This window comes from Schistocerca americana, chromosome 1, assembly GCF_021461395.2.
Source record: "Schistocerca americana isolate TAMUIC-IGC-003095 chromosome 1, iqSchAmer2.1, whole genome shotgun sequence".
Classification (NCBI taxonomy): domain Eukaryota; kingdom Metazoa; phylum Arthropoda; class Insecta; order Orthoptera; family Acrididae; genus Schistocerca; species Schistocerca americana.
The window spans coordinates 976,874,783-976,896,138 of NC_060119.1; the positions used below are offsets into that span (position 1 = coordinate 976,874,783).

At 42.0% G+C, this 21,356-nt stretch overlaps 1 protein-coding gene across 2 annotated transcripts in view; it reads left to right on the forward strand.

The window, feature by feature from the left end:
• The window catches only part of LOC124615740 (flotillin-1), a 142,763-nt gene that overhangs the window by 85,696 nt on the left and 35,711 nt on the right, over positions 1-21,356 (forward strand). For both annotated transcript variants that reach the window (XM_047143825.1, XM_047143835.1), the window contains 2 exons: positions 6,622-6,752; positions 6,850-6,934. In XM_047143825.1, coding sequence (XP_046999781.1) covers positions 6,622-6,752; positions 6,850-6,934 — 216 coding nt within the window. The remainder of the gene's footprint in view (positions 1-6,621; positions 6,753-6,849; positions 6,935-21,356) is intronic.

A 21,356-nucleotide genomic window follows, 5' to 3' on the forward strand; every position in this document is an offset into this window, starting at 1 on the left:
CATTTACTGATTCACCCTTTCTGGTGTTGTGGATCCTACCCAATCAGTCCCCAAGATTTCCTGAAAATACCATGTGTTTTGTTTCATGTTTCAATTTTAGAAGCTGCTTTTCTTGTTAAAATGATAAAACTACTCTTTAGTAATGTTAAAATGTATAAATTTGAAATACAGTAGTCAAGATTGGATACTAACACAGAGTGTTAAAGATATAATATGTGAAGTTCTTAAAGCTTGAAAAGTCTTGTTTCTGTTGACACACACATGGATTAAAAAGCAGAAAGGGACAGGTTTTTCAGTTTTTGTGAAACCTCATTATGGAAATCACTATCGATCCTGTGCTGGAATATCAATACTATGGAATGATGGTCATGTCACTAAGGCCAAGCAATTCATCAGAGATAAAGCTATAATAATGAGTTACGGAGAAGAGAGAGCGGGAATGCCAGTTAGTAGAATCGTAATTCCTATCTAATAATTCATATTGCAAAATTATTTTACTTGTCATTCAGGTTACATGTGTGTTGCTCATTTTTTAGTACTGGCATATAAAAGTCACATTGTGACAAAATGGTATGTGCTAAATGGAGGAAACCGAATGTCAAATCTACATAAACATCCATACTCTGCAGATCACTGTGAAGTGCTTGGCAGAGGGCCATGCCATTGTGCCAGTTATTAGGCTTTTTTCTAGTTCCTTTCACATATGGAGCATGAGAAGAATGATTGTATATATGCCTCTGTATGTGCTGTAATTAGTTTGGCCTTGTCTTTGCGATAACTATGGGACTGATAGTAGTAGGTTATAATACATTCCCAGATTAATCACTTAAAGTTGCTCCAGAAACTTTCTAAGCAGGGTTTTCATGACACTGACCCATGGATCAGACTAACCTGTGACTTTTCATGCTGCCCTTCTCTATATACACTTATATGGAAATGGTGACTGTTCTTTCGGACATGTCCGAAAGAACAGATGCCATTGATGACCTGCAGCCACCAAGAACAAAATTAGATTTAATTTAACACCTTCATCTGCTGACGGGCGTTGATATATATCAATGGGGATAGGTGAAAATGTGTGCCCCGACCAGGACTCAAACCTGGGATCTCCTGCTTGCATGGCAGACGCTCTATCCATCTGAGCCACTGAGGGCACAGAGGATAACGTGACTGCAGGGACTATCTTGCGCATGCCTTCCCTGAGACCCACATTCTCACCTTGTATGTCCACATACTACATTCATAGTGTCCCACCCCAACACACTCATTACTCGTGGAAGACATTCTTACCAAGTCCCGTAAGAGTTCTGTGAATATGTGTGCATCTGCACTGAAGAAGAAGGTCATGGGTCATGGCCAGTATTGCCAGAACTGTATACTGGATATATGGATAAGATGTCTGTTCTTTTGGACAAGTCCGAAAGAACAGACACCATTGATGACCTGCAGCTGCCTAGAATGAAATTAGAATTGATTCAACACCTTCAGCTGCTGACGGGCATTGATATATATCAATGGGGACAGGTGAAAATGTGTGCCCCAACCAGTACTCGAACCAGGGATCTCCTGCTTACATGGCAGACGCTCTATCCATCTGAGCCACCGAGGCTCCTTTTGGAACATAAAAGGGCAGCAGTAATGACCTTCCATTGGTTCTGCTGGCTGCAAAACATTTCACTTCATTCCATGTCTTAAGTCTTTGAGAGGTTCTTCTCCCACCATTTTTTTCAATGTCTTTCTTTGGAGGTCACTTCTCCGTGCTTCTTGTGGGTTCCAATCCAGTGCTGTCTTTTCAGTAGCTCCATGTTCTTTGCATATTGTGTGACCAGTCCACCTCCATTTCCTTTCTTTATTTGCTCAAGAATTGGCCACAGCTTTGTCATTTCCCACAGTTCATTTGATGTTACATCTGGCCACGTCACATTTATAATTTGCTAAAGACACTGGTTAATAAAGACTTGCAGCTGGTTTACAGTCATGTTTGTTACCTTCTATGTTTCAAAACTATACAGGAAGACTGGCTTTAAATTTCTGTTGAACAGTCACAGCTTGGTTAGTCTTGAGATGTTCTTATTGTGCCAGACAGGATATGGTTGTACAAAGGCTCCATTTGCCTTCAGTATCTCAATCTTTATATCTTCCTCTGCCTCTCCATCTTTACAAATGGTACTTCCTAGAATACAAAGGAATCTACTTGTTCAAATTCATTTCCATACACTGTTAGCTTTGTCTGTTTTTCAGATTGCATTCTCATTTTTTGAGTTTTCTGAGCGTTTACTTTTAGTCCTATAATTTTTGTTTCCTCTTGCAGTCTTTACAATTTTTGCTTCCTCTTTCAGTCTTGCCAGATTTTCTTTGATGTCAAGATATCTTTGCAAGAACAGATACAGATCAGCAGCAAAATCAAGGTTTTCAAGCCTGTCTTGCATTCCCCATTGAACACTTCTTCTGCCACCAACAAAACTCTTTCATTATACTGTCCATCACCAACAGGAACAAGGTTGGTGACAAAATACATCTTTGCTTCAGCCCAGCATTTATTTGTATAGGTTCAATAAATTTCCCATTGTGCAGTACCCTACATTTGTATCCCTCATGCATTGCTTTAACAGTATTGATAATCTTTGATGGCATTCCATTTTCTTCTTCAATTAAGGGAATCAAATGCCTTTTCAAAATAAATAAACATAAGGTAGAATGTGTTCTGCCATTCTGCACTCTGCTCAAGTATTATACATAGTATTGATGAGATTGACACAACTTTGATGTCTCTGACTCCAGCTTGATCTTTCTTAGCCATGCATCCACAGAGTCCTTAAAATGATTTAGCATTAATCTGCATAGTACTTTACTTGGTACAGAGAGGAGGGTGATGGCTCGCCAGTTATTCCAGCTGGTAACATCCTCTTTCCTTGGCAAATTAATTATCAGCCCGTCTTTCCAATCCTTTGGTAGTTTCTCTTCTGTCCATGTCTTCTCAAACAATGGATGCAGTACGTTCACAGGGGTGTCAGTGTCTGCTTTAAGCATCTCAGGTGCAATATTGTCCTTTCCTGGATCCTTCCCATTCTTTGTGTTTGAGGGTTATTTTGATTTCAGCATTTCAACATGGTTTGTTTACGTTGTCTCGTATTGACATCTGATACCTTTCATTGTTTCACCCATTCTTCGGATTGCTTCATGTTAGGCACTGGAGAAAGGCATCTCCATCTTTTAAATTGTTCTCCTGCTGTCAACAATTGACACTCCTTGCGTTTCCCAGATCTGTTCTTGTCCAAGGCTTTTTTAACATTATAGTGATTTTGTATAGTTCTCTAGTGTGTCCGATTGCTGTGGCTGTCTCTGCCCTCATAGCTTGTTCAGCATCCACTTTATATCATTCCTCACACTTCTCTTAATAGAGTCACTAGCTCTGTACTCAGCTTGTATCAGAGTTTTCTTTTTTGTTCTTTTACTCATATTTAATTTGCCGTAATGTGTTTTCTACAGTTTATCAAATTCCGTGTACTCTCAGACATTGAACCTTTCTCCAGATGGTTTTTAAAGTCAAGGATCTGTCTATTCACATTGCAGTAGATGTCCGTAACCTGAGTCCATGTGTCATCAACATTATTTTCATCATTTTCCTGTGCTGCATGGAACAACACACAGCTGTTTCTTAGCTCAATATGGAATTATTCTTAATTTGCTGTTACTGTGTTCTGAATTTTCGCACATATATATTTTGTTGCATTATTTAAAGTCTGTATTTGTAACCATGATTTTCAATTTATATTTGTGACAATAAGGTGGTGATCACTGCCAACATTGGCTCTACCTTTACTTCTGACATCCATCAGTGATCTAAATTTTTTGCTCAGTGCTACAAGATCAATTTGATTTTCCTTTCTGTGGTCAGGGGATACCCATGTAACGTTATAGCAATTTTTGTGTGGAAGTACTGTACCTCCGATCATCAAATTGTGACTGACACGGAAGTTTGAAAGCATATCAACATTTTCATTCATTTCTCCAATGCCATGGACTCCCATCATATGCTTTAAGCCTTCATTGTTGTTTCTAACTTTTGCATTTAGATCTCCCAGAATAGTCAAGATATCTCTTGCTGGTCCTTTAATGATGTTTCTTAAGAAGTGGTAAAACTATATATGAGCAGAAAAATTTTTTTTCAGTATCTGAGGTTTCCACAGCAGTGTAGCATTAGATAATTGTGATATTACAAAGTCTGGTCTTATTAAAGCATGCCATTAGTAATCTTTCTGGAACTGGTTTCCATCTCATAAGGTTCATTTGCTCCTTTGGTTAACAGAAGTCTAACCCCGTTTCTGTGCTCTGTATACTCTCCAGCAGGTGGAGGGTATAAAAAGGTATATCCATCTTGTGTTTGGATTCCTCCAAAATCTAGCCATCTCACTTCACTAAGACCAGCCCAATCTATACTTCATCTCCATTGTAATTGGTACCTTCTTTCTGATTTGACATTCCAGAAACATATTTTTGTTGTCTTTTTCATACCATAAGTCTTCAATTTTGAGCCTGTCCAGCTGTGTTTTACTGTTGTTTCTTTAATCATGTCTTTACAGAGACTGGCCTACAGTTCCTTAGTCAAGTGGTGAGGCAGCCACCTCAGAACCTGCACTTTCTCAGTTTTCTTTTAAGAGTTTATTTCTCTAGCTGGCTTCCCTATGCCTAAGAGCCGCCCCCCCCCCCCCCCCCCCCCACACACACCTTGTTTGTGATTTGAGATGACAGGAAAAGGACAGATTAAGGACAGGTTGAGGATAGAAGAAGAATACTAAAGGGCCATTGTAGGATACACTTCATCTGGCTCCTCCCTTTTGGGTGGCCTTGCCGGAAGCAAACCTACTGACAGTATTGCCCTCTGGATCTATAGTGCGTAAACCACCTCACTACACAGACAGTGCTACTTTAAGGCAGTGTCCCCTAAGCAGGGATTTATGGTCGATTAAGGTTAAAAGAAGGCTCAAATGCAGTGTAGAATCTGATATGGATTCCATTGTGTCCTGGAACTTAGTTCATTTAAAGCCATCATCATCACCACCACGACCACCACCACCACCACCACCACCACCACCTTTGCAGTGGTGTGAGAAATATGAAAATTGTGTGCAATGTTTGCTTTTGCTTTGTTACTCTGTTTCATTCCCTGTCTCACCTACGAGTGTCTGAACACTTAACTTTGGTACCACTAAAAGCCTTTACATATTAAGGTTTTGAGAGAGATCCTTCAATGGTGTTGTGCTAAGTTAGTCATTCGAGGTTTCATGCATTGCCCTCATGACGTCCTAACACATTTCATTGAGACTCCCCCTATCTACCGCGCGACAGCAGGTTCGAATCCTGCCTCGGGCATGGATGTGTGTGATGTTCTTAGGTTAGTTAGGTTTAAGTAGTTCTAAGTTCTAGGGGACTGATGACCTCAGAAGTTAAGTCCCATAGTGCTCAGAGAGTCTCCCTATCTATTGCCATAGGCTTTCTTGCACATGTTATGTAGTAGCCTCTGGTTCTTTAGTTTCTATACAGTTGACTATACACCTTGGTGGGTTCCTCCCATCATACTGTTCTACTAAGTATTAAGTGCATTGCCCATAAATCTCCTAAACCTGAGCCATAGCTCTTTTACTTGCTCCTCTTCAGATATAAATGTCTTGAGTTCCTTTTACAGATATGACACTACTGCCTTTTTATCAAGTTTACTGAACATATAAATTCTTCTATTATTTTAGCTGCCTTTTGTACATCGGTAATCATTGTTGCTATAATTGCCACCATTATTCTCCAATTCTGTTATTATCAGTTCTGTTCAGAGGTTTCATACACACAGCACATCTAAATTGATACAGCACGAATCAATACTTTGAATGCTCTGCACCCTCCTTCCACCAGCTCTTCAGGAACTACATCCAATTGCTCCTCTAGCCTTTCAGTGTAAAAGTATGGTGATGAAAAGTTCTGGCATAATGTAAATAATTTAGGAGTAAATAATAGAGGTGTTGAGTTTTTGACAGGCACATAAAAAACACTGAGAACTTGATAGTTTTTGGATGAATCCATTTTCAAGGCAGCACACACACACACACACACACACACACACCAGCTGTACAACTACACTGTGTATTCGGGTGACACATTCTAACAGCATGGGATATGTACAACTACACTGTGTATTCAGGTGACACATTCTAACTGCACAGGGGGGAGGGGGGGGGGAGAGAGTGAGAGAGAGAGAGAGAGAGAGAGAGAGAGAGAGAGAGAGAGAGAGAGAGTGTGAGTGTGTACTCTTGCTCAAAAAGGGATTTGTCTGAAAGGTAGCAGGTTTACAGTCTTGTTCAAGTGCCTATGGATGACTCAATGCCTTTATTAACACACTGACTAATATTTTCGTTCATTCTCATTCTCCTGGTGCTCAAAGCTAAAATTTTGTTCTTAATTTGTCTGTCGGCCTTACTTGATTGTCCTAATTTCAGCATTTGGTTAGTAGACACTCTTCTTTTGGTCCACGAAGTGTCTCATTGTGGTTTGATGCACCATGGACATTGTAGTTGTTTATGTGGCTTGTAGTTATTTTTAATATTCTGTAGTTCATTTTATTTTTGATAGGGGTATCTGAAAAGCTTGGGTATGGCCAGGACAGCTGAAGTTAAAAGGGATGCTCGCATTGGTGAAGCTGAAGCAAGGAGAGATGCCCAAATTAAAGAAGCTATTGCTGAAGAAGAACGTATGGCTGCCAGGTTAGTTTTTTAAGCAATTGTTGTAAATGTTTCTGGAAATAATGTATTATTGTATGACAAAAGAAATCCAATATATTTAATCTATTATGTATTACAGATTTCTGAATGATACAGAAATTGCAAAAGCACAGAGAGATTTTGAGCTCAAAAAAGCAGCATACGATGTTGAAGTCCAAACAAAGGTAAAGGTCTATTACATATTACTTTACATTTAAGATTACAGCTATGTTGATTTACTCTTCACAAATTAGCTTCCTGTAGTTCATGGCATGTCATAGTGGAATGTGAATCTCAACTGATACTGTTTATAGTATTTTTCACAAACTTTGTGATGTGTGGCTGAAAAAATGAAATGAATCAATGTTTTTTACAAGACAGTCACTGTATTCCCCTACAGCAATATGTGTAGTGTGTGCTTTAACTTAACTTTTAAATTGTACTGTTTCTTATGTATTTCTGACTTATACCTAGTCCGCTCGTTTGATCCAGGATTCTTGTCTCCTCCAAGTTACTTCTGCTATCTTTCCATATCTCATGAATTTTTCTCCCTTACTCCTCAAGAGAGATTAGCTGTAATTCCAAGCTCAGATGATTGATGCTCACTATGCCCATTATGCTTCAATAAAGCTATAGCATCCTTCAGTCCTTCAGTTGTTCGAAGTAGTTAGCACCAAAGACTTCCAGACATTTCTGTCCGGGTGCAGGTTTGGTGTGCATTGTAATAGAGTAGAACTTGTAAAAGGTTTAGTTTAGTAAAAATACTTAATCAGTATAAAAACCAGTTTAGGAAAACAGCCTAAAAGTGACATTTACTACACTACATGAAGTGAAGTGTTCATGTGGTGATATCTGAAGATAAGTGTAAAATACAATGAAAGCACACAAAAAGCCATTTCCGTATGTGATAGAACACTGAAAATATGCACACACTAATTCTGGTATTGGAGAGCGCTGCCCAACTCGCTGTCACAAAGAAATACCAAACATTGAACACTTTATTTAGCACCAGATAATAATCAGTTTCTATAATAAATTGTCATACATAACAAAGATGGCATTAGCCACACTGTCATCCTGTTCATAAGTACTCTTTGGTACTTCTTCTTCCTCTTGTTCCAAGTAAGGTGATGCAGTGGTGATGAGACACTAGAGTCATATTGGGGAGAACAGCAGTTCAAATTCCTGCATAACTACACAGATTTCCATTTTTTGTGATTTTCCTAAATCAGTTAAGGGGTTAAGGGGAATGTCAGGTTGGTTACTTTTTACTTTGAAAGGACACAGCTGATTGCCCCCCCCCCCCCCCCCCCCCCCCAAAAAAATCCCTCCTTGGCCAGAGCTTGCGCTTAGTCTCTAATGACTTCATTGTTGATGAGAGATTAAACCCTAGTCTTCCTTCATTTCTTCTTACACTTGTAAATTTCTAGTTTGTCTCATAAACTAAGAGCATACCCCTTGTGTATTTATGGAGAAGGCACGTTGTCTCCAATGCAGCCTACAATGTGCCCACTCTTGGCTAGATAGGCTGGCAAAAGTGCCAGCACTTAGTGGCTGCAAATCCTCTTTAAATCTCACATTGACAGAATGTGACTGACTACAGTAATCATAGTAAATTTTGTACACTCTGTAGAGATAGGTAAAACCATTCTTTTCAGAGATTGGATAAGAACTGCTCACTCTCTGGAATGAATCAGCTGCTTTTTGTGACTCACAAGTCACCATTTACTCACAAAAGTAAATGAAAGAAAGGCGCTTAATCTTTTTTAATTCAGGTCACTATAGCAGCATTTTTATCAGATTTGGTCCTATTTTGAAAGAACATAGATAGAGAAGTAATAAGTTTATGTTAGGTCCCTAGTAGTTCCGAGATTTAAAAGTTCTATATTTCATCTGCTTTAAATATTTAAAATATTACAAAAAATTCCTAATTGCTTCTTATCAAGTGGGACAGTATATACGAATGCATAATTTTGTGGCGATATATAATGATAAAATTTTATCAAGCTTCCAACCAAAACCAGTGGTTTAAATTCCACGAACTTTCAGCCGAGTTCTCCTCAGCCATTGTCAATTGGTGACTGTCAAATGATTGCTGCTACCGTCCTTATATAGCTGCGCTGTCATCAGTGACATCACTGGTGCTCACTCCAGTGCCATATATGGTAATGTTTTCATCTTGCGGTTGCTGCACTTGCTTCAACTTCTGATGGCTGGGTTCCAAGCTGTGCTTAGCTGCAGGCCGCCATCTTTATTGAGGGGGTTGTCAGAAATTTTTAACTCAATCACCTCTTTTATAACACTGTCCCAAAAACTGGTAGTTCATGTAATAACAAACGTCTTGGCAAATGCAGCACGGTGTCTGTTTTGTAAAGCATGTTCCGCCACTGCTGATTTTTCAGGATACCGTGGGTATTGTATTCCACACAACACTGGACAATAGTACATACAATCTGTCTGAGATGCAACCCCATCTCAGAGAAGGAGATAGGGTGGTGGTGTGTCATTGTTCATGCAGGTTCCCAGCAAAGACTCTTTAGATTTGCTCTCTCAGTTGTTTGAAGACACTGTAGTGGATTTATTTAAGCACGCTCTGACATCTTTGTATTTTTTGTGTGATGGAGATTATTTTAACCAGATAGACAGCATTGCGATGGGAAGCCCATTAGCTCCAATTATAGCCAACCTCTTCGTGTAGTACTTTGAGAACACCACCCTGGACACAGCTCCGGCAAAACCTGGTTGCTTTTATCATTACGTCGATGACACCTTCGTTGTGTGGCCTCATGGGCATGAAAAGCTGGGAGAATTTTTCAACCACATCAACAGCATCAATGATAACATCAGATTCATGATGGAAGTAGACAGATGGTGCCTAGCCTTTTCTAGATGTTCTTGTCTGTCGGAAAGAAAATGGGTGTCTCAGCCACAGTGTTTATCAGAAACCCACCCACACAGACAGGTATCTGCATGCTAGCAGCTATCACCATCCTTCACAGAAAAGTTCTGTTCTGAGGACATTGTTGCATCGAGCAGAAACTGTTTCAGATGCTGAAAGCCTTCCGAAGGAACTGAACATCATGCGGAAAGTCTTCAAAGAAAGTGGCTACAACAACAGCCAGATTTTGCAGGCCATCTTGCTGAACAAAACATAAGCAGAAGACCTCAGATGAGGGCTTGAAGAAGCTTGCATTCTTGCTGTTCTGTAGCTCAATAACAGGAAAGATTAGCCAGCTTCTAAAGAAGCATAAAATCAATACAGTTTTTAGAGCACCGACTAAAATTTGACAGCTAATGCAACCTATGAAAGACTATGTTGGACTCAGAACGCCAGGAGTATATAGAATACTGTGTGGGTGTGGACAGTTCTATATCAGACAGAGTATACATACTATTGAACAGCACCGTGTGGAACACAAGAGATGTTTTCACCTGCGGTATCCTGAGAAATCAACATGGCGGAACATGCTATAGAGAATAGACACCGTATTGCATTTGCTGAGACATCTGTTATTATGCAGTCTACTAGTTTTTGGGACAGTGGTATAAAAGAAGGGATCAAGTTAAAAATTTCTGACTACACCCTCAATAAAGACTGTGGCCTGCAGCTAAGCAGAGCTTGGAACCAGGCCATCAGAAAGTTGAAGCAGGTGTGGCAAGCACGCCATGAAAACATTACTATATATGTCGCTGGATCGAGCACCAGTGATGTCACTGAAGACAGTGTGGCTGTCGAAGAACAGCAGCAGCAATCATTTGATATCACCACTTGACAACGGCCAAAGAGAATTCAGCCAAAAGCTCATGGATTTTAAACCACTGGATGCTACCGGAAACCCGAGAAAATTTTATCAAGTGGGACAGTTTTAAAAGCATGAATGATTCTTGTTATGTTTCCATGCAAAATTTGAAGACAAAATACAAATATAAGAATCATAACCTAATTGTAAATAAGTATCTACATTGAATCGTTTCAATAAATATGACAATATTATTGCCAAAGAAGACAAAATTAGTCAGTATGATGATTTATAAATGAAATTTGACCTATTTTACTGAAAGTGAATTAGTTTCTTTTCTTGGTGTATAGGTGTCATGCTTTTGAAAAGATACGTGTACAGGGCACTGATGTAGCTGGAATGCATAATATTTTCAGAACCAATTGGTGTAGTGTTGGCTATAACAATTTTCTGGTTTCCCACCAGTTTAAGGGATTACTTTTTCCAGAGAAATATGCCTCAAAAAATATTTGTCTAGTTCAACAATTGCTGCACATTTCAGGTCAGGACTTCTTTACAGCTAAGAATACATTCCAAACAGCTATTCATATTTTATACACAACACCTAAGGTATGTACTCTGTATCTTCAAAGAAAACAGAAGTTATGACTTTCAGGGACCAGGAGCCAGTTACCAGCATTTTAGTAACAAGGAATCAGAAAATAGAAAGAGTAAACTCATTCAGTATCTTAGGAAATACTATCTCATTCATGACTGTAACTTACATAAAAAAGACTGTAAAAAAATTTTTAATTACATTAAGAGAACCATCTATAGGACCCTCAGAACTAAAGTAGGAAATGTCGGTGAAGACCAGTAAAGTCAAATATGGGAAACAATGTGTAGCCGCACATTTTTGTACAGTGTTAGGAAGGAGTGCTATGAAAAACGTACTAGAAATTCCAGTTGATGGGGTTGAGTATAGGTACTGGAGTATGTTTGGAGGTCACTTTTGTAAGCTTGTCTTGAATAACTCAAAAAATGTGGCCTCTAGCAAAAATGTATTTTGGTAGAAAATTAAACTCCATTACATTTCATACAGAAAAGGTTATTTATTTACTGGGTAGGACTAATAGTTCATGCAAAGATAGTGAGACAATACTGAAATCTTGCACGATATGCCCGCATTGTAGCTTTTGTAGTTGTAGCCAATTTGAGGTTGTTTCATGACTTGATAGAAAACAGTTGTCCTACATCAAATGGTTCATATCAGCTTCCTGTATGCTACTGTGGTATGTTGTAAAGAATTGTCATTTACCCTTGTATAATGTGGCAAAGTGTTTCCTCCATTAATGCAGTCTTCTGGAAAACTTCCCTTTCTTCATTTTTTATTCTTTTCATGGCTGAGAAAAATTGTGCACATTAGTAAGAATGGAAAACCGTGCATGCACATTGTCTATAGCACATGTTTTTGCAGCTTGGGAAATGTCTCCTTCACCATGTGACATGAAATCATTGTCTGCCACAGACTCTTTGTCTTGCTCACTATTGTCAACAGAGAAACATTTTGGATCAGGTGAGCTACCGCTCCTTTTTTTCCAAGTCACTGACAGCCCACTTCTTAAAAGGATCTGACTCTTTGAATTGGTTCCAAAGCGGATCACCCAACTTTAATACTGTGAAGCCAGTAAACATACCACATGTACTACCCAACTGATGTTAAATTAAAAGATTCAGTGTGTTTTTAACTTGAATGCTGCATATAATATTAGATTTTCTGACATAAAATTTAAAGACTTCCTTTCTTTTTATTATATTTTCCATTGTATTGTCTGAGTCTGTGCAGGCCTGTTAAGTTGGAGAATTTGTGTTGTCATATTCTGTAAGAATCATATGAAATCCTGTAGAAAGTAACAAGACAGAGATTTAGGTGTGCAGTTTCATCTATAAGAACAGTATTATTACAGAAGCAGTTGAAACTAAATTAGCAAGTGACTTTATAAAAAGAGATGGAGGTTTTTGCTTAAATTTTGTTAGGAATCCTGCTCTCTCTTGCTAGTCAAATAAGGGGGGGGGGGGGGAGAATTAATGCTACTTGGTCATCTGCTGGTGATTGATATCCACGCTAGATAACATCTGACATTCATCACCTTCAGTTGTGTGGAAGCACTAGTTGTTTACAGTGTATGTGCTATCTTTCTGGACATGCCCCACATATTGAAGTTCTAAATTTCCATGCACAGTATTCTCTCATTGGACCTGTGGGCTGTGGATGTGTCGAAATTTCAGAAGTTGTTGAAGACAGCACCTGGCTGCATTTCCAAATATTGTTTGATGATGAATAGTTCGGAAGAATGTACCAAACACTGTACTTTCAAATTATCATTAGGGAAAACTGTATGTATGGGGGGGGGGGGGGGGGGGTTGTTTTTACTTTACCATGCTCATATTGCTTTCAGCCCACCTGTACTACAGATGAAGTGTGGAAGTGTGCCTCTCTGTTTTTCAAAAATTAACATTATATTTGGGAATAATTTTTGATGGATGATTTATGTGTTTACCAACGCTAAGACACATCAGATCAAAATTCCTCAAAAGCACTCAGAATGTTTCAGTAACTTAGCAACTTTCACATGGGGCAGAGGGAGCATATTTGATATAATTCTACAAGACTTACATGTGATCCATAATGGATTATTGATGCCTAGTATATGCTTCAGATTGAAAATTATATCTCAAAATTAATGATATGAATATAATAGAGGGAAATGTCAACACTATTCACCATGCTGGTATTGAGCTGGGAACAGAAGCATTTAGGGCCAACTTTGCTTCGAGACTCGGTGGTGAGGTTTGCAACCCACCAGTTGACTTTGGGTGATGTCTCGTTATGTTTTTATTATTATTGTTACTCAAATAAATGAGAACCCTTAATCCTCTTTACCCCAACATTACTGCGCCTCCTTTCTCCAACAGATCCTTACTCATTATTTCTCTCTAGCTGTCTCATGAGAAATACTGAAGCTGCCGATACTACCCATTGGCATTGGTGCATGATATAACCAGAATAGTGGACATAAACCACTTTTCAAAAGCCAATGTGTCTAAAATGTGCATAATAACAAGAATATATTTATTCTCATGAAATCAAATTTGTTGGCTTCACTAACTTACAACTAAACTGTCATCTTTCAACATAACCTAGAGTTCTCATTATTTCATCACATTTAAGATTTAGTATTCACATTCCATGGTTTTTCCAACTCATAGCAAAGCTGTCACTTTCCAAGACAATCTAGACTTTGGGCTATGTTACAGCTCAATCTGTCACCTGTGAATCTCCTGTAACACTTTTTAGTTTATTAATCTTCTGGCTATTGAACCCAAATATGGCAGCTGTACAGAGGGATTACTCTTCATTTCTAAATAAACCTAACCATGCAACCTAAATATAAACATGTATCTCGTATACTTTTCAGATATCAAAGTTCCTTGATTATAAAAACATGAAAAATTTCACTTTGAAATATTTACTACTACATCTACATCCACACCTACATCTACTTGTACATAGATACTCCACAAGCCACCATATGGTACGTTGCGGAGGGTACAATGTACCACTACTAGTCATTCCCTCCCCTGTTCCACTCGGAATAGAGCGAGGGAAAAAATGACTGTCCATATGCCTCCATATGAGCTCCAATTTCTCATATCCTATCTTCACAGTTCTTATGCACAATGTATGTTGGCGACACTAGAATAATTCAGCAGTCAGCTTCAAATGTTGGTTCTCTAAATTTTCTCAATAGTGTCCCTCAAAAAGAACGTCACCTTCCCTCCAGGGATTCCTAATTGTTCAAACCTACCAGTGACAAATCTAGCAGCCTACCTCTAAATTTGTTTGATGTCTTCTTTCAATCCAACCTGGTAAAGATCCCAAACACTCTAGCAGTGCTCAAGAATAGGTTGCACGTGTCCTATATGTGGTCTCCTATACATGTGAAACACACTTTCCTAAAATTCTCCCTATAAAGTGAAGTCGACCCTTTGCCTTCCATATCACAGTTCTCATATGCTCATTCCATTTTATATTGCTTTTCAGTCTTAAGTCCAGATATTTTAAAGAGTTGACTGTGTTAAGCAGGACACTATTAGTACTGTATCCAAACATTACAGGTTTGTTCTTCCTATCCATCCACTTTAACCCCCCCCTGCAGGCCCGGGGATTACAATAGGCCCGAGGTATTCCTGCCTGTCGTAAGAGGTGACTAAAAGGAGTCTCATACCTTTTGGCCTTTATATGAGGGTCCCCTGCAGGGTTTGACCTCAATTTTCCAAAATTTCCCCAATGAGCGAGCCAATTTGGGAAGGGCGCCTTACATGGTGCATCGTGTCCATAGTGCATTGAGATCTTACGCCCACTTTCTTGTCATGGCATTGCAGTCCCGCTCATCCTCCTTCTCTTTCAGGAGGACACCTTCCTGGGTGCATTTTTCTCCACCCACTATGCAGTGTCGTTTCCTGCACTGAAGATGACAGTGTCCGGAATGAGATTTTCACTCTGCAGCTGAGTGTGCACTGATATGAAACTTCCTGGAAGATTAAAACAGTGAGACGAGGTACTGGTAGAAGTAAAGCTGTGAGGACGGGGCGTGAGTCGTGCTTGGGTAGCTCAGTTGGTAAATCACTTGCCCGCAAAAGGCAAAGGTCCTGAGTTCGAGTCTTGGTTGGCCGAGCATGGTAGCCAGTCCACTGTAGTGGGGCCGTCATGTACCCTGTCAGTTGTAGCCCCGTGACTACACATGGATCACTGTGCTGATGCCTGTACCATTAACTCCCCACGTATGCCAAGGAGTAGGTGCCCGTCACCCTGGGGCATCGGGATTCCTGGCAATGGCCATCCTGCTAGGTGGCCTTTGCTGCAGCTGGGTGGCGCCCGTGGGGAGGGCCTCTGGTCAGAGTGAGTGGCATCAGGGTGGATAAGGCGCGATGAAGTGTACCACTTCGTCACTTGCTGGTGATCAAATGCCAGCAGTCTCTTAAACATTCCAAGTCTCAGTACAATGCAAGGAAGTATGATCCTAAATTGTTCCCCTCCCTGGTCACACCATGGGAGGAATACCAGGCTAAGGATGGCAGTGAAATTTATTCGCCCCAGTATCTCGTATGTATGAGAGCTGATGGGGACTCGTTTGTCTCAATGAAGCCTCAGTTTTTTGTTGTAGAGCATTTAGAGGACAAGTTTGGGGAGGTGGAGGGCTTGTCCAAAATGCGGTTAAGGTCAGTCTTGATAAAAACTGCATCATCTGCCCAGTCACGGGCACCACTCACTTGTGATAAGCTGGGGAATGTTTCCGTTACCATCACACCTCATAACAGCTTAAATATGGTCCAGGGTATTATATTCTGCAGGGACCTTCATTTGCAGTCTGATCACGAGTTGCGTGCCAACTTAGAGCGATGAGGAGTTCATTTCGTCCGGTGTGTCCGTTGGGGTCTGGGGGATAATCAGGTTGCCACCAGTGCCTTCATTTTGGCTTTTGAGGGTGACACATTACCAGAGAAGGTCAAGGTGATGGTTTATCACTGTGATGTCAAGCCATATATCCCTCCCCCAATGTGGTGCATTAAGTGCTTAAGTTCAGCCATATGTCTTCCTGCTGTACTCCCAGCAGCACATGTCAAGATTGTGCACGTCCATCCGATCTCAATACTCCATGTACCCTGCCTCCAATCTGTGTCAGCTACAGAGAGCATCATTCCCCTTGCTCACCAGACTGCAGAATTTTACAGCAAGAAAGGAAAATCATGGAATACAACACCCTGGACTGAGGTGAAAAGGAAATTTGAGCGGCTACATCCTGTGGCTACGACCTCCTCTTGTGCTGCTGCTGCGAGAAAAGTTGTAGCCCCATCAGTTCCGCAAGTTCCAGTTGGCTGTCAGAGCCGCAAGACTACACCTGCCCCCTTGATGGTGGGGGGCACTCCTGTCCCCTGTTGCTCTCATACTGCCTACTTCAGGAGCACTGTCCCCCCAACCATTTGACACACCAGTCCCCACTTCTCAACCAGAAAAGCATTAAGTCTGAGTGCCAAAAGCAGCTGGTCATAGGGCTTCACGGTCGTCCACAGTCCCAGACACTGAATCAGTGAAGCCCTCCCAACAAGAGAAACCCAAGGATCAGTGAGAGAAATCCAGAAAGGAGTCCCCCAAGACCAAGGGACTTGCGGTGGCACCCACACCACCGCTGCCTACAAGCTCTGCGTCTGAGGATGAGGTGAAGATTCTGGCGTCCGCTGAAGACCTAGATCTCACCAGACCCTCAGACACAATGGATACAGTCTGTTCAGGAAATAAATCGGTGGCAGCAGGTGACCCTGAGGCACAGACTGCCTCATTGAGTGTTTCATGCCTTCCCAGTCTCACAATCAAGTCATCCTCCAGTGGAATTGCAGTAGTTTTTTCCACCACCTGGCTGAGCTATGGCAACTGTTGAACTTAACACCTGCTTTCTGCATTGCCCTCCAGGAAACCTGGTTTCCAGCAATACAGCTTCCTGCCCTTCACAGCTACAGGGGATATTACAAGATCTGTAGCGAATATAATAGTGTCAGGTGGAGTTTGCGTATATGTCCTGAACTCGGTATGTAGTGAACCTGTGCCCCTTCAAACTCCTCTTGAGCTGTGCCTGTAAGGATACGGACAATGCAGGAAATAACTGTCTGCAACATATACCTCCCTCCAGATGGTGCGGTACCCCTGAATGTACTGGCTGTACTGATTGATCAACTCCCTAAACCTTTCCTCCTTTTGGGATATTTTGATGCCCATAACCCCTTGTGGGGTAGCACCATGCTTACTGACCATGGCAGAGATGTTGAAAACTTACTGTCCCAACTTGACCTCCGCCTCTAAATACTAGGACCACCACACATTTCAGTGTGGCTCATGGTAGTTACTCGGTCATTGATTTATCAATTTGCAGCCCAGGACTTATCCCATCTATCCACAGGAGAGGACATGACGACCTGTATGGTAGTGACCACATCCTCATCTTCCTGTCAGTCCCTCGGCATCATGCCCATGGACGCCTACCGAGATGGGCTTTAAACAAGGCAGACTGGGTAGTCATCACCTCTGTTGTCACAATTGAATCTTCCCCACATGGTACCATTGATGTTGTGATTGAGCAGGTCACTGCAACAATCTCCTCCGCAGCGGAAAAGTGGTCCCTCATTCTCTAGGGTGCACCCGGCGAAAGACAGTCCCTTTGTGGTTGCCGGAAGTCGCTGAGGCAATTAAAGACTGTCGGTGAGCTCTACAGCGACATAAGTAGCACCCTTCCTTAGAGCATCTAATAGCCTTTAAGTGGCTCCAATCCCATGTTCACCTGCTTATAAAACGATGGAAACAGGAGTGTTGGGAGAGGTACTTGTCAACCATTGGGTGCCATATGTCACCTTCCCAAGTCTGGACTAAGATCAGACGTCTTTTTGGGTACCAAACCCCAACAGGTGTCCCTGGCATTAACATCAATGGCATGCTCTCTACAAACACAGTCGTGATCGCCAAGCACATTGCTGAGCACTATGCTCAAGCCTCTGCACCAGAGAACTACCCCCCAGCATTTTGTACCCTCAAACGGTGAATGGAAAGGAAAGTCCTCTCATTCACTACATGCCACAGTGAACCCTATAACGCCCCCTTTACAGAGTGCTAGCTCCTCAGCACCTTTGCATATTGCCCTGACACAGCTGTCGGGCTGGATCGGATCCATGGTCAGATGATTAAACATCTCTCATCTGACTACAAGCGATATCTCCTCATCATCTTCAACCGGATCTGGTGTGATAGTGTCTTCCCATGGCAATGATGGGAGAGCACCATCATTCCAGTGCTAAAACCTGGTAAAAATCCACTTGATGTGGATAGCTATCAGCCCATCAGCCTCACCAACATTCTCTGTAAGCTGCTTTAACATATGGTATGTTGGCAGTTAGGTTGGGTCCTGGAGTCACTTGGCCTACTGACTCCATGTCAGGACAGCTTCGGCCAGGATCGCTCTACCACTGATAATCTTGTGTCCCTCGAGTCTGCCATCTGAACAGCCTTTTCCAGACGCCAACACCTGGTTGCCGTCTTTTTTGACTTACATAAAGCATACGACACGACCTGGCGTCATCATATCCTTGCCACATTGTATGAATGGGGTCTCTGGGGCCAGCTCCCGATTTTTATCCAAAACTTCCTGTCACTCCGTACTTTTCATGTCCAAGTTGGTGCCTGCCATAGTACCCCCATCTTCAGGAGAATGGCATTAGGACTCTGTATTGTATCTCTATTTTTAGTGGCCATTAAGGGCCTAGCAGCAGCTGTAGGGCCATCGGTCTCCCCTTCTCTGTATGCGGATGACTTCTGCATTTTGTATTGCTCCTCCAGTACTGGTGTTGCTGAGCAGCGCCTACAGGGAGCCATTCACAAGAGGTAGTCTTGGACTCTAGCCCACCGCTACCAGTTTTGAGCCGCAAAGTCATGTTTACAGTTCATCGGCATCGTACCATTCATCCAGAACCAGAATATTATCTTAATGACAATCCACTCACTGTAGTGGAGACGTATCGATTCTTAGGACTGGTTTTCGACACCTGATTGACTTGGCTACCTCACCTTCCTCAGCTTAAGTGGATGTGCTGGCAGGACCTCAATGCCCTCCACTACCTGAGCAACACAAACTGGGGTGCAGCAGCTCTACAGAGCCCGTGTTCAATCCCGCCTTGACTATGGGAGTCTGGTTTACAGTTCGGCTGTGCCCTCAGTGTTGCGTTTACTCGACCCAGTGCACCACTGTGGCATTCGCCTAGTGACGGGAGCTTTTAGAACAAGTCCAGTGACCAGTGTCCTGGTGGAGGCCAGGAGCCCTCCATTGCGGATCCAACATGTACCGCTGCTCTCCAGTTATGTTGCATACATTCGTAGTTCTCCTGAGCATCCGAATTACTGTCTCTTTTTCCCACCCATGGCATTTCATCTCCCGCATCGGCGGCCCAGGTCAGGGCTCACAATTGCGGTTCACGTGCGATCCCTTCTCACTCAACTGGAGTCCCCTTTACCACCTCTACTTGAGGTCCGTTTACATACACCTCCATGGTGTACACCTCGGCCAAAGCTTCGTCTGGGCCTTTCGCATGCCCATAAGGACTCCGTTAACTCTGCCGCTCTCTGCTTTCACTTCCTCTCAATTCTTGACTTGTTCCGGGGTTCTGAAATTGTTTACACCAATGGCTCGATGGCTGATGGTAATGTTGGCTTTGCCTATGTCCACAGAGACCACATTGAACAGCATGCCTTGCCCGCTGCTGCAGTGTATTCACTGCAGAGCTTGTGGCTATATCTTATGCACTTCAGTACATCTGTTCCTGTTCTGGTGAGCCATTTCTTCTCTGTTCTGACTCCCTGAGCAGCTTACAAGCTATTGACCAGTGCTACCCTCACCATCCTTTGGTAGCGAACATTCAGGAGTCCATCTCTGCCCTGGAAAGGTCCAGTCACTCAGTGGCATTAGTGTGGACCCCAGGACACGTCGGAATCCCAGGCAATGGACTTTCTGACAGGCTGACCAAACAGGCTATACTGAAACCACTCCTGGAGTTGGGCATCTGTGAACCTGACCTGCGTTCTGTCTTATGCTGCAAGGTTTTTCGGCTTTGGGAGATGGAGTGGCATAACAGAATGCACAACAAACTGTGTGTCATTAAGGAGACTGCGAATGTGTGGAAGTCTTCCCTATGGGCTTTTTGCAGGGAATCAGTTGTCCTTTGTTGGCTCTGCATTGGCCATACGTGGCTCACACATGGTTACCTCCTCTGTCGCGAGGACCCACCTCAGTGTCGCTGTGGCTCCCAAATGACAGTCATCCACCTCTTACTGGATTGCCCACTTTTAGCTGCTCTGCTGCAGACTTTTAACTTTTCCCAGCACCCTACCTTCAGTGTTGGGAGACAATGCCTCACCAGCAGCTTTAGTTCTACGTTTTATTCATGAGGGTTAGTTTTATCATTTGATCTGAGTTTTAGCACATGTTCTTTGTCCTTCTGTGTCCTCCATCCTAGAACTTTTAGGGTGGAGGTTTTAATGTGTTGCAGTGGGTAATTGTTCTACTGGGACAAGGGACCAATGACCACACAGTTTGCCCCCCCCCCCCCCTCCTACAGCTGTCCCCCTTTTAAACCAACCAACCAACTAACTTTCCTCATTAACTTGCATTTTTCCATCTTTAGAGCTTGCTGCCATTCATCACACCAATTAGAAATTTTGTCTAAGTTGTTCTGTATCTTCCTACAGTCACTGAACTTTGATACCTTACCGTACACCACAGCATCGTCAGAAAACAGCCGCAGATTGTTGACCACCCTGTCCACCAAATCATTGATGTATATAGAGAACAACAGCAGTCCTATCACACTTCCCTGTGCACTCCTGACAATACCCTTGTCTCTAATGAAGGCTTGCCACTGAGGACAACTTACTGGATTCTAGCACTTACGAAGTCTTTGAGCTGCTTGGATATCTGGCATATGCCTGTACCTTTGTTAACAGACTTTAATAGCGTACGATGTCAAATGCTTTCTGGAACTCTAGAAATATGGAATCAGCCTATTGCTCTTCATCCATAGTTCACAATATGACACTGAGTGTAGGGCAAGGTGAGTTTCACACTAGCCATGCTTTCTAAAACCATGCCGGTTCATGGCCACCAGCTTCTCAGTCTCAAGAATGTTTATTATATTCAAACAGAGAATATGTTCAAGGATACTGCAGCAAACTGAAGTTAGGAATATTGGTCTGAAATTTTGTGGGTCCGTTCTTTTACCCTACATATATACT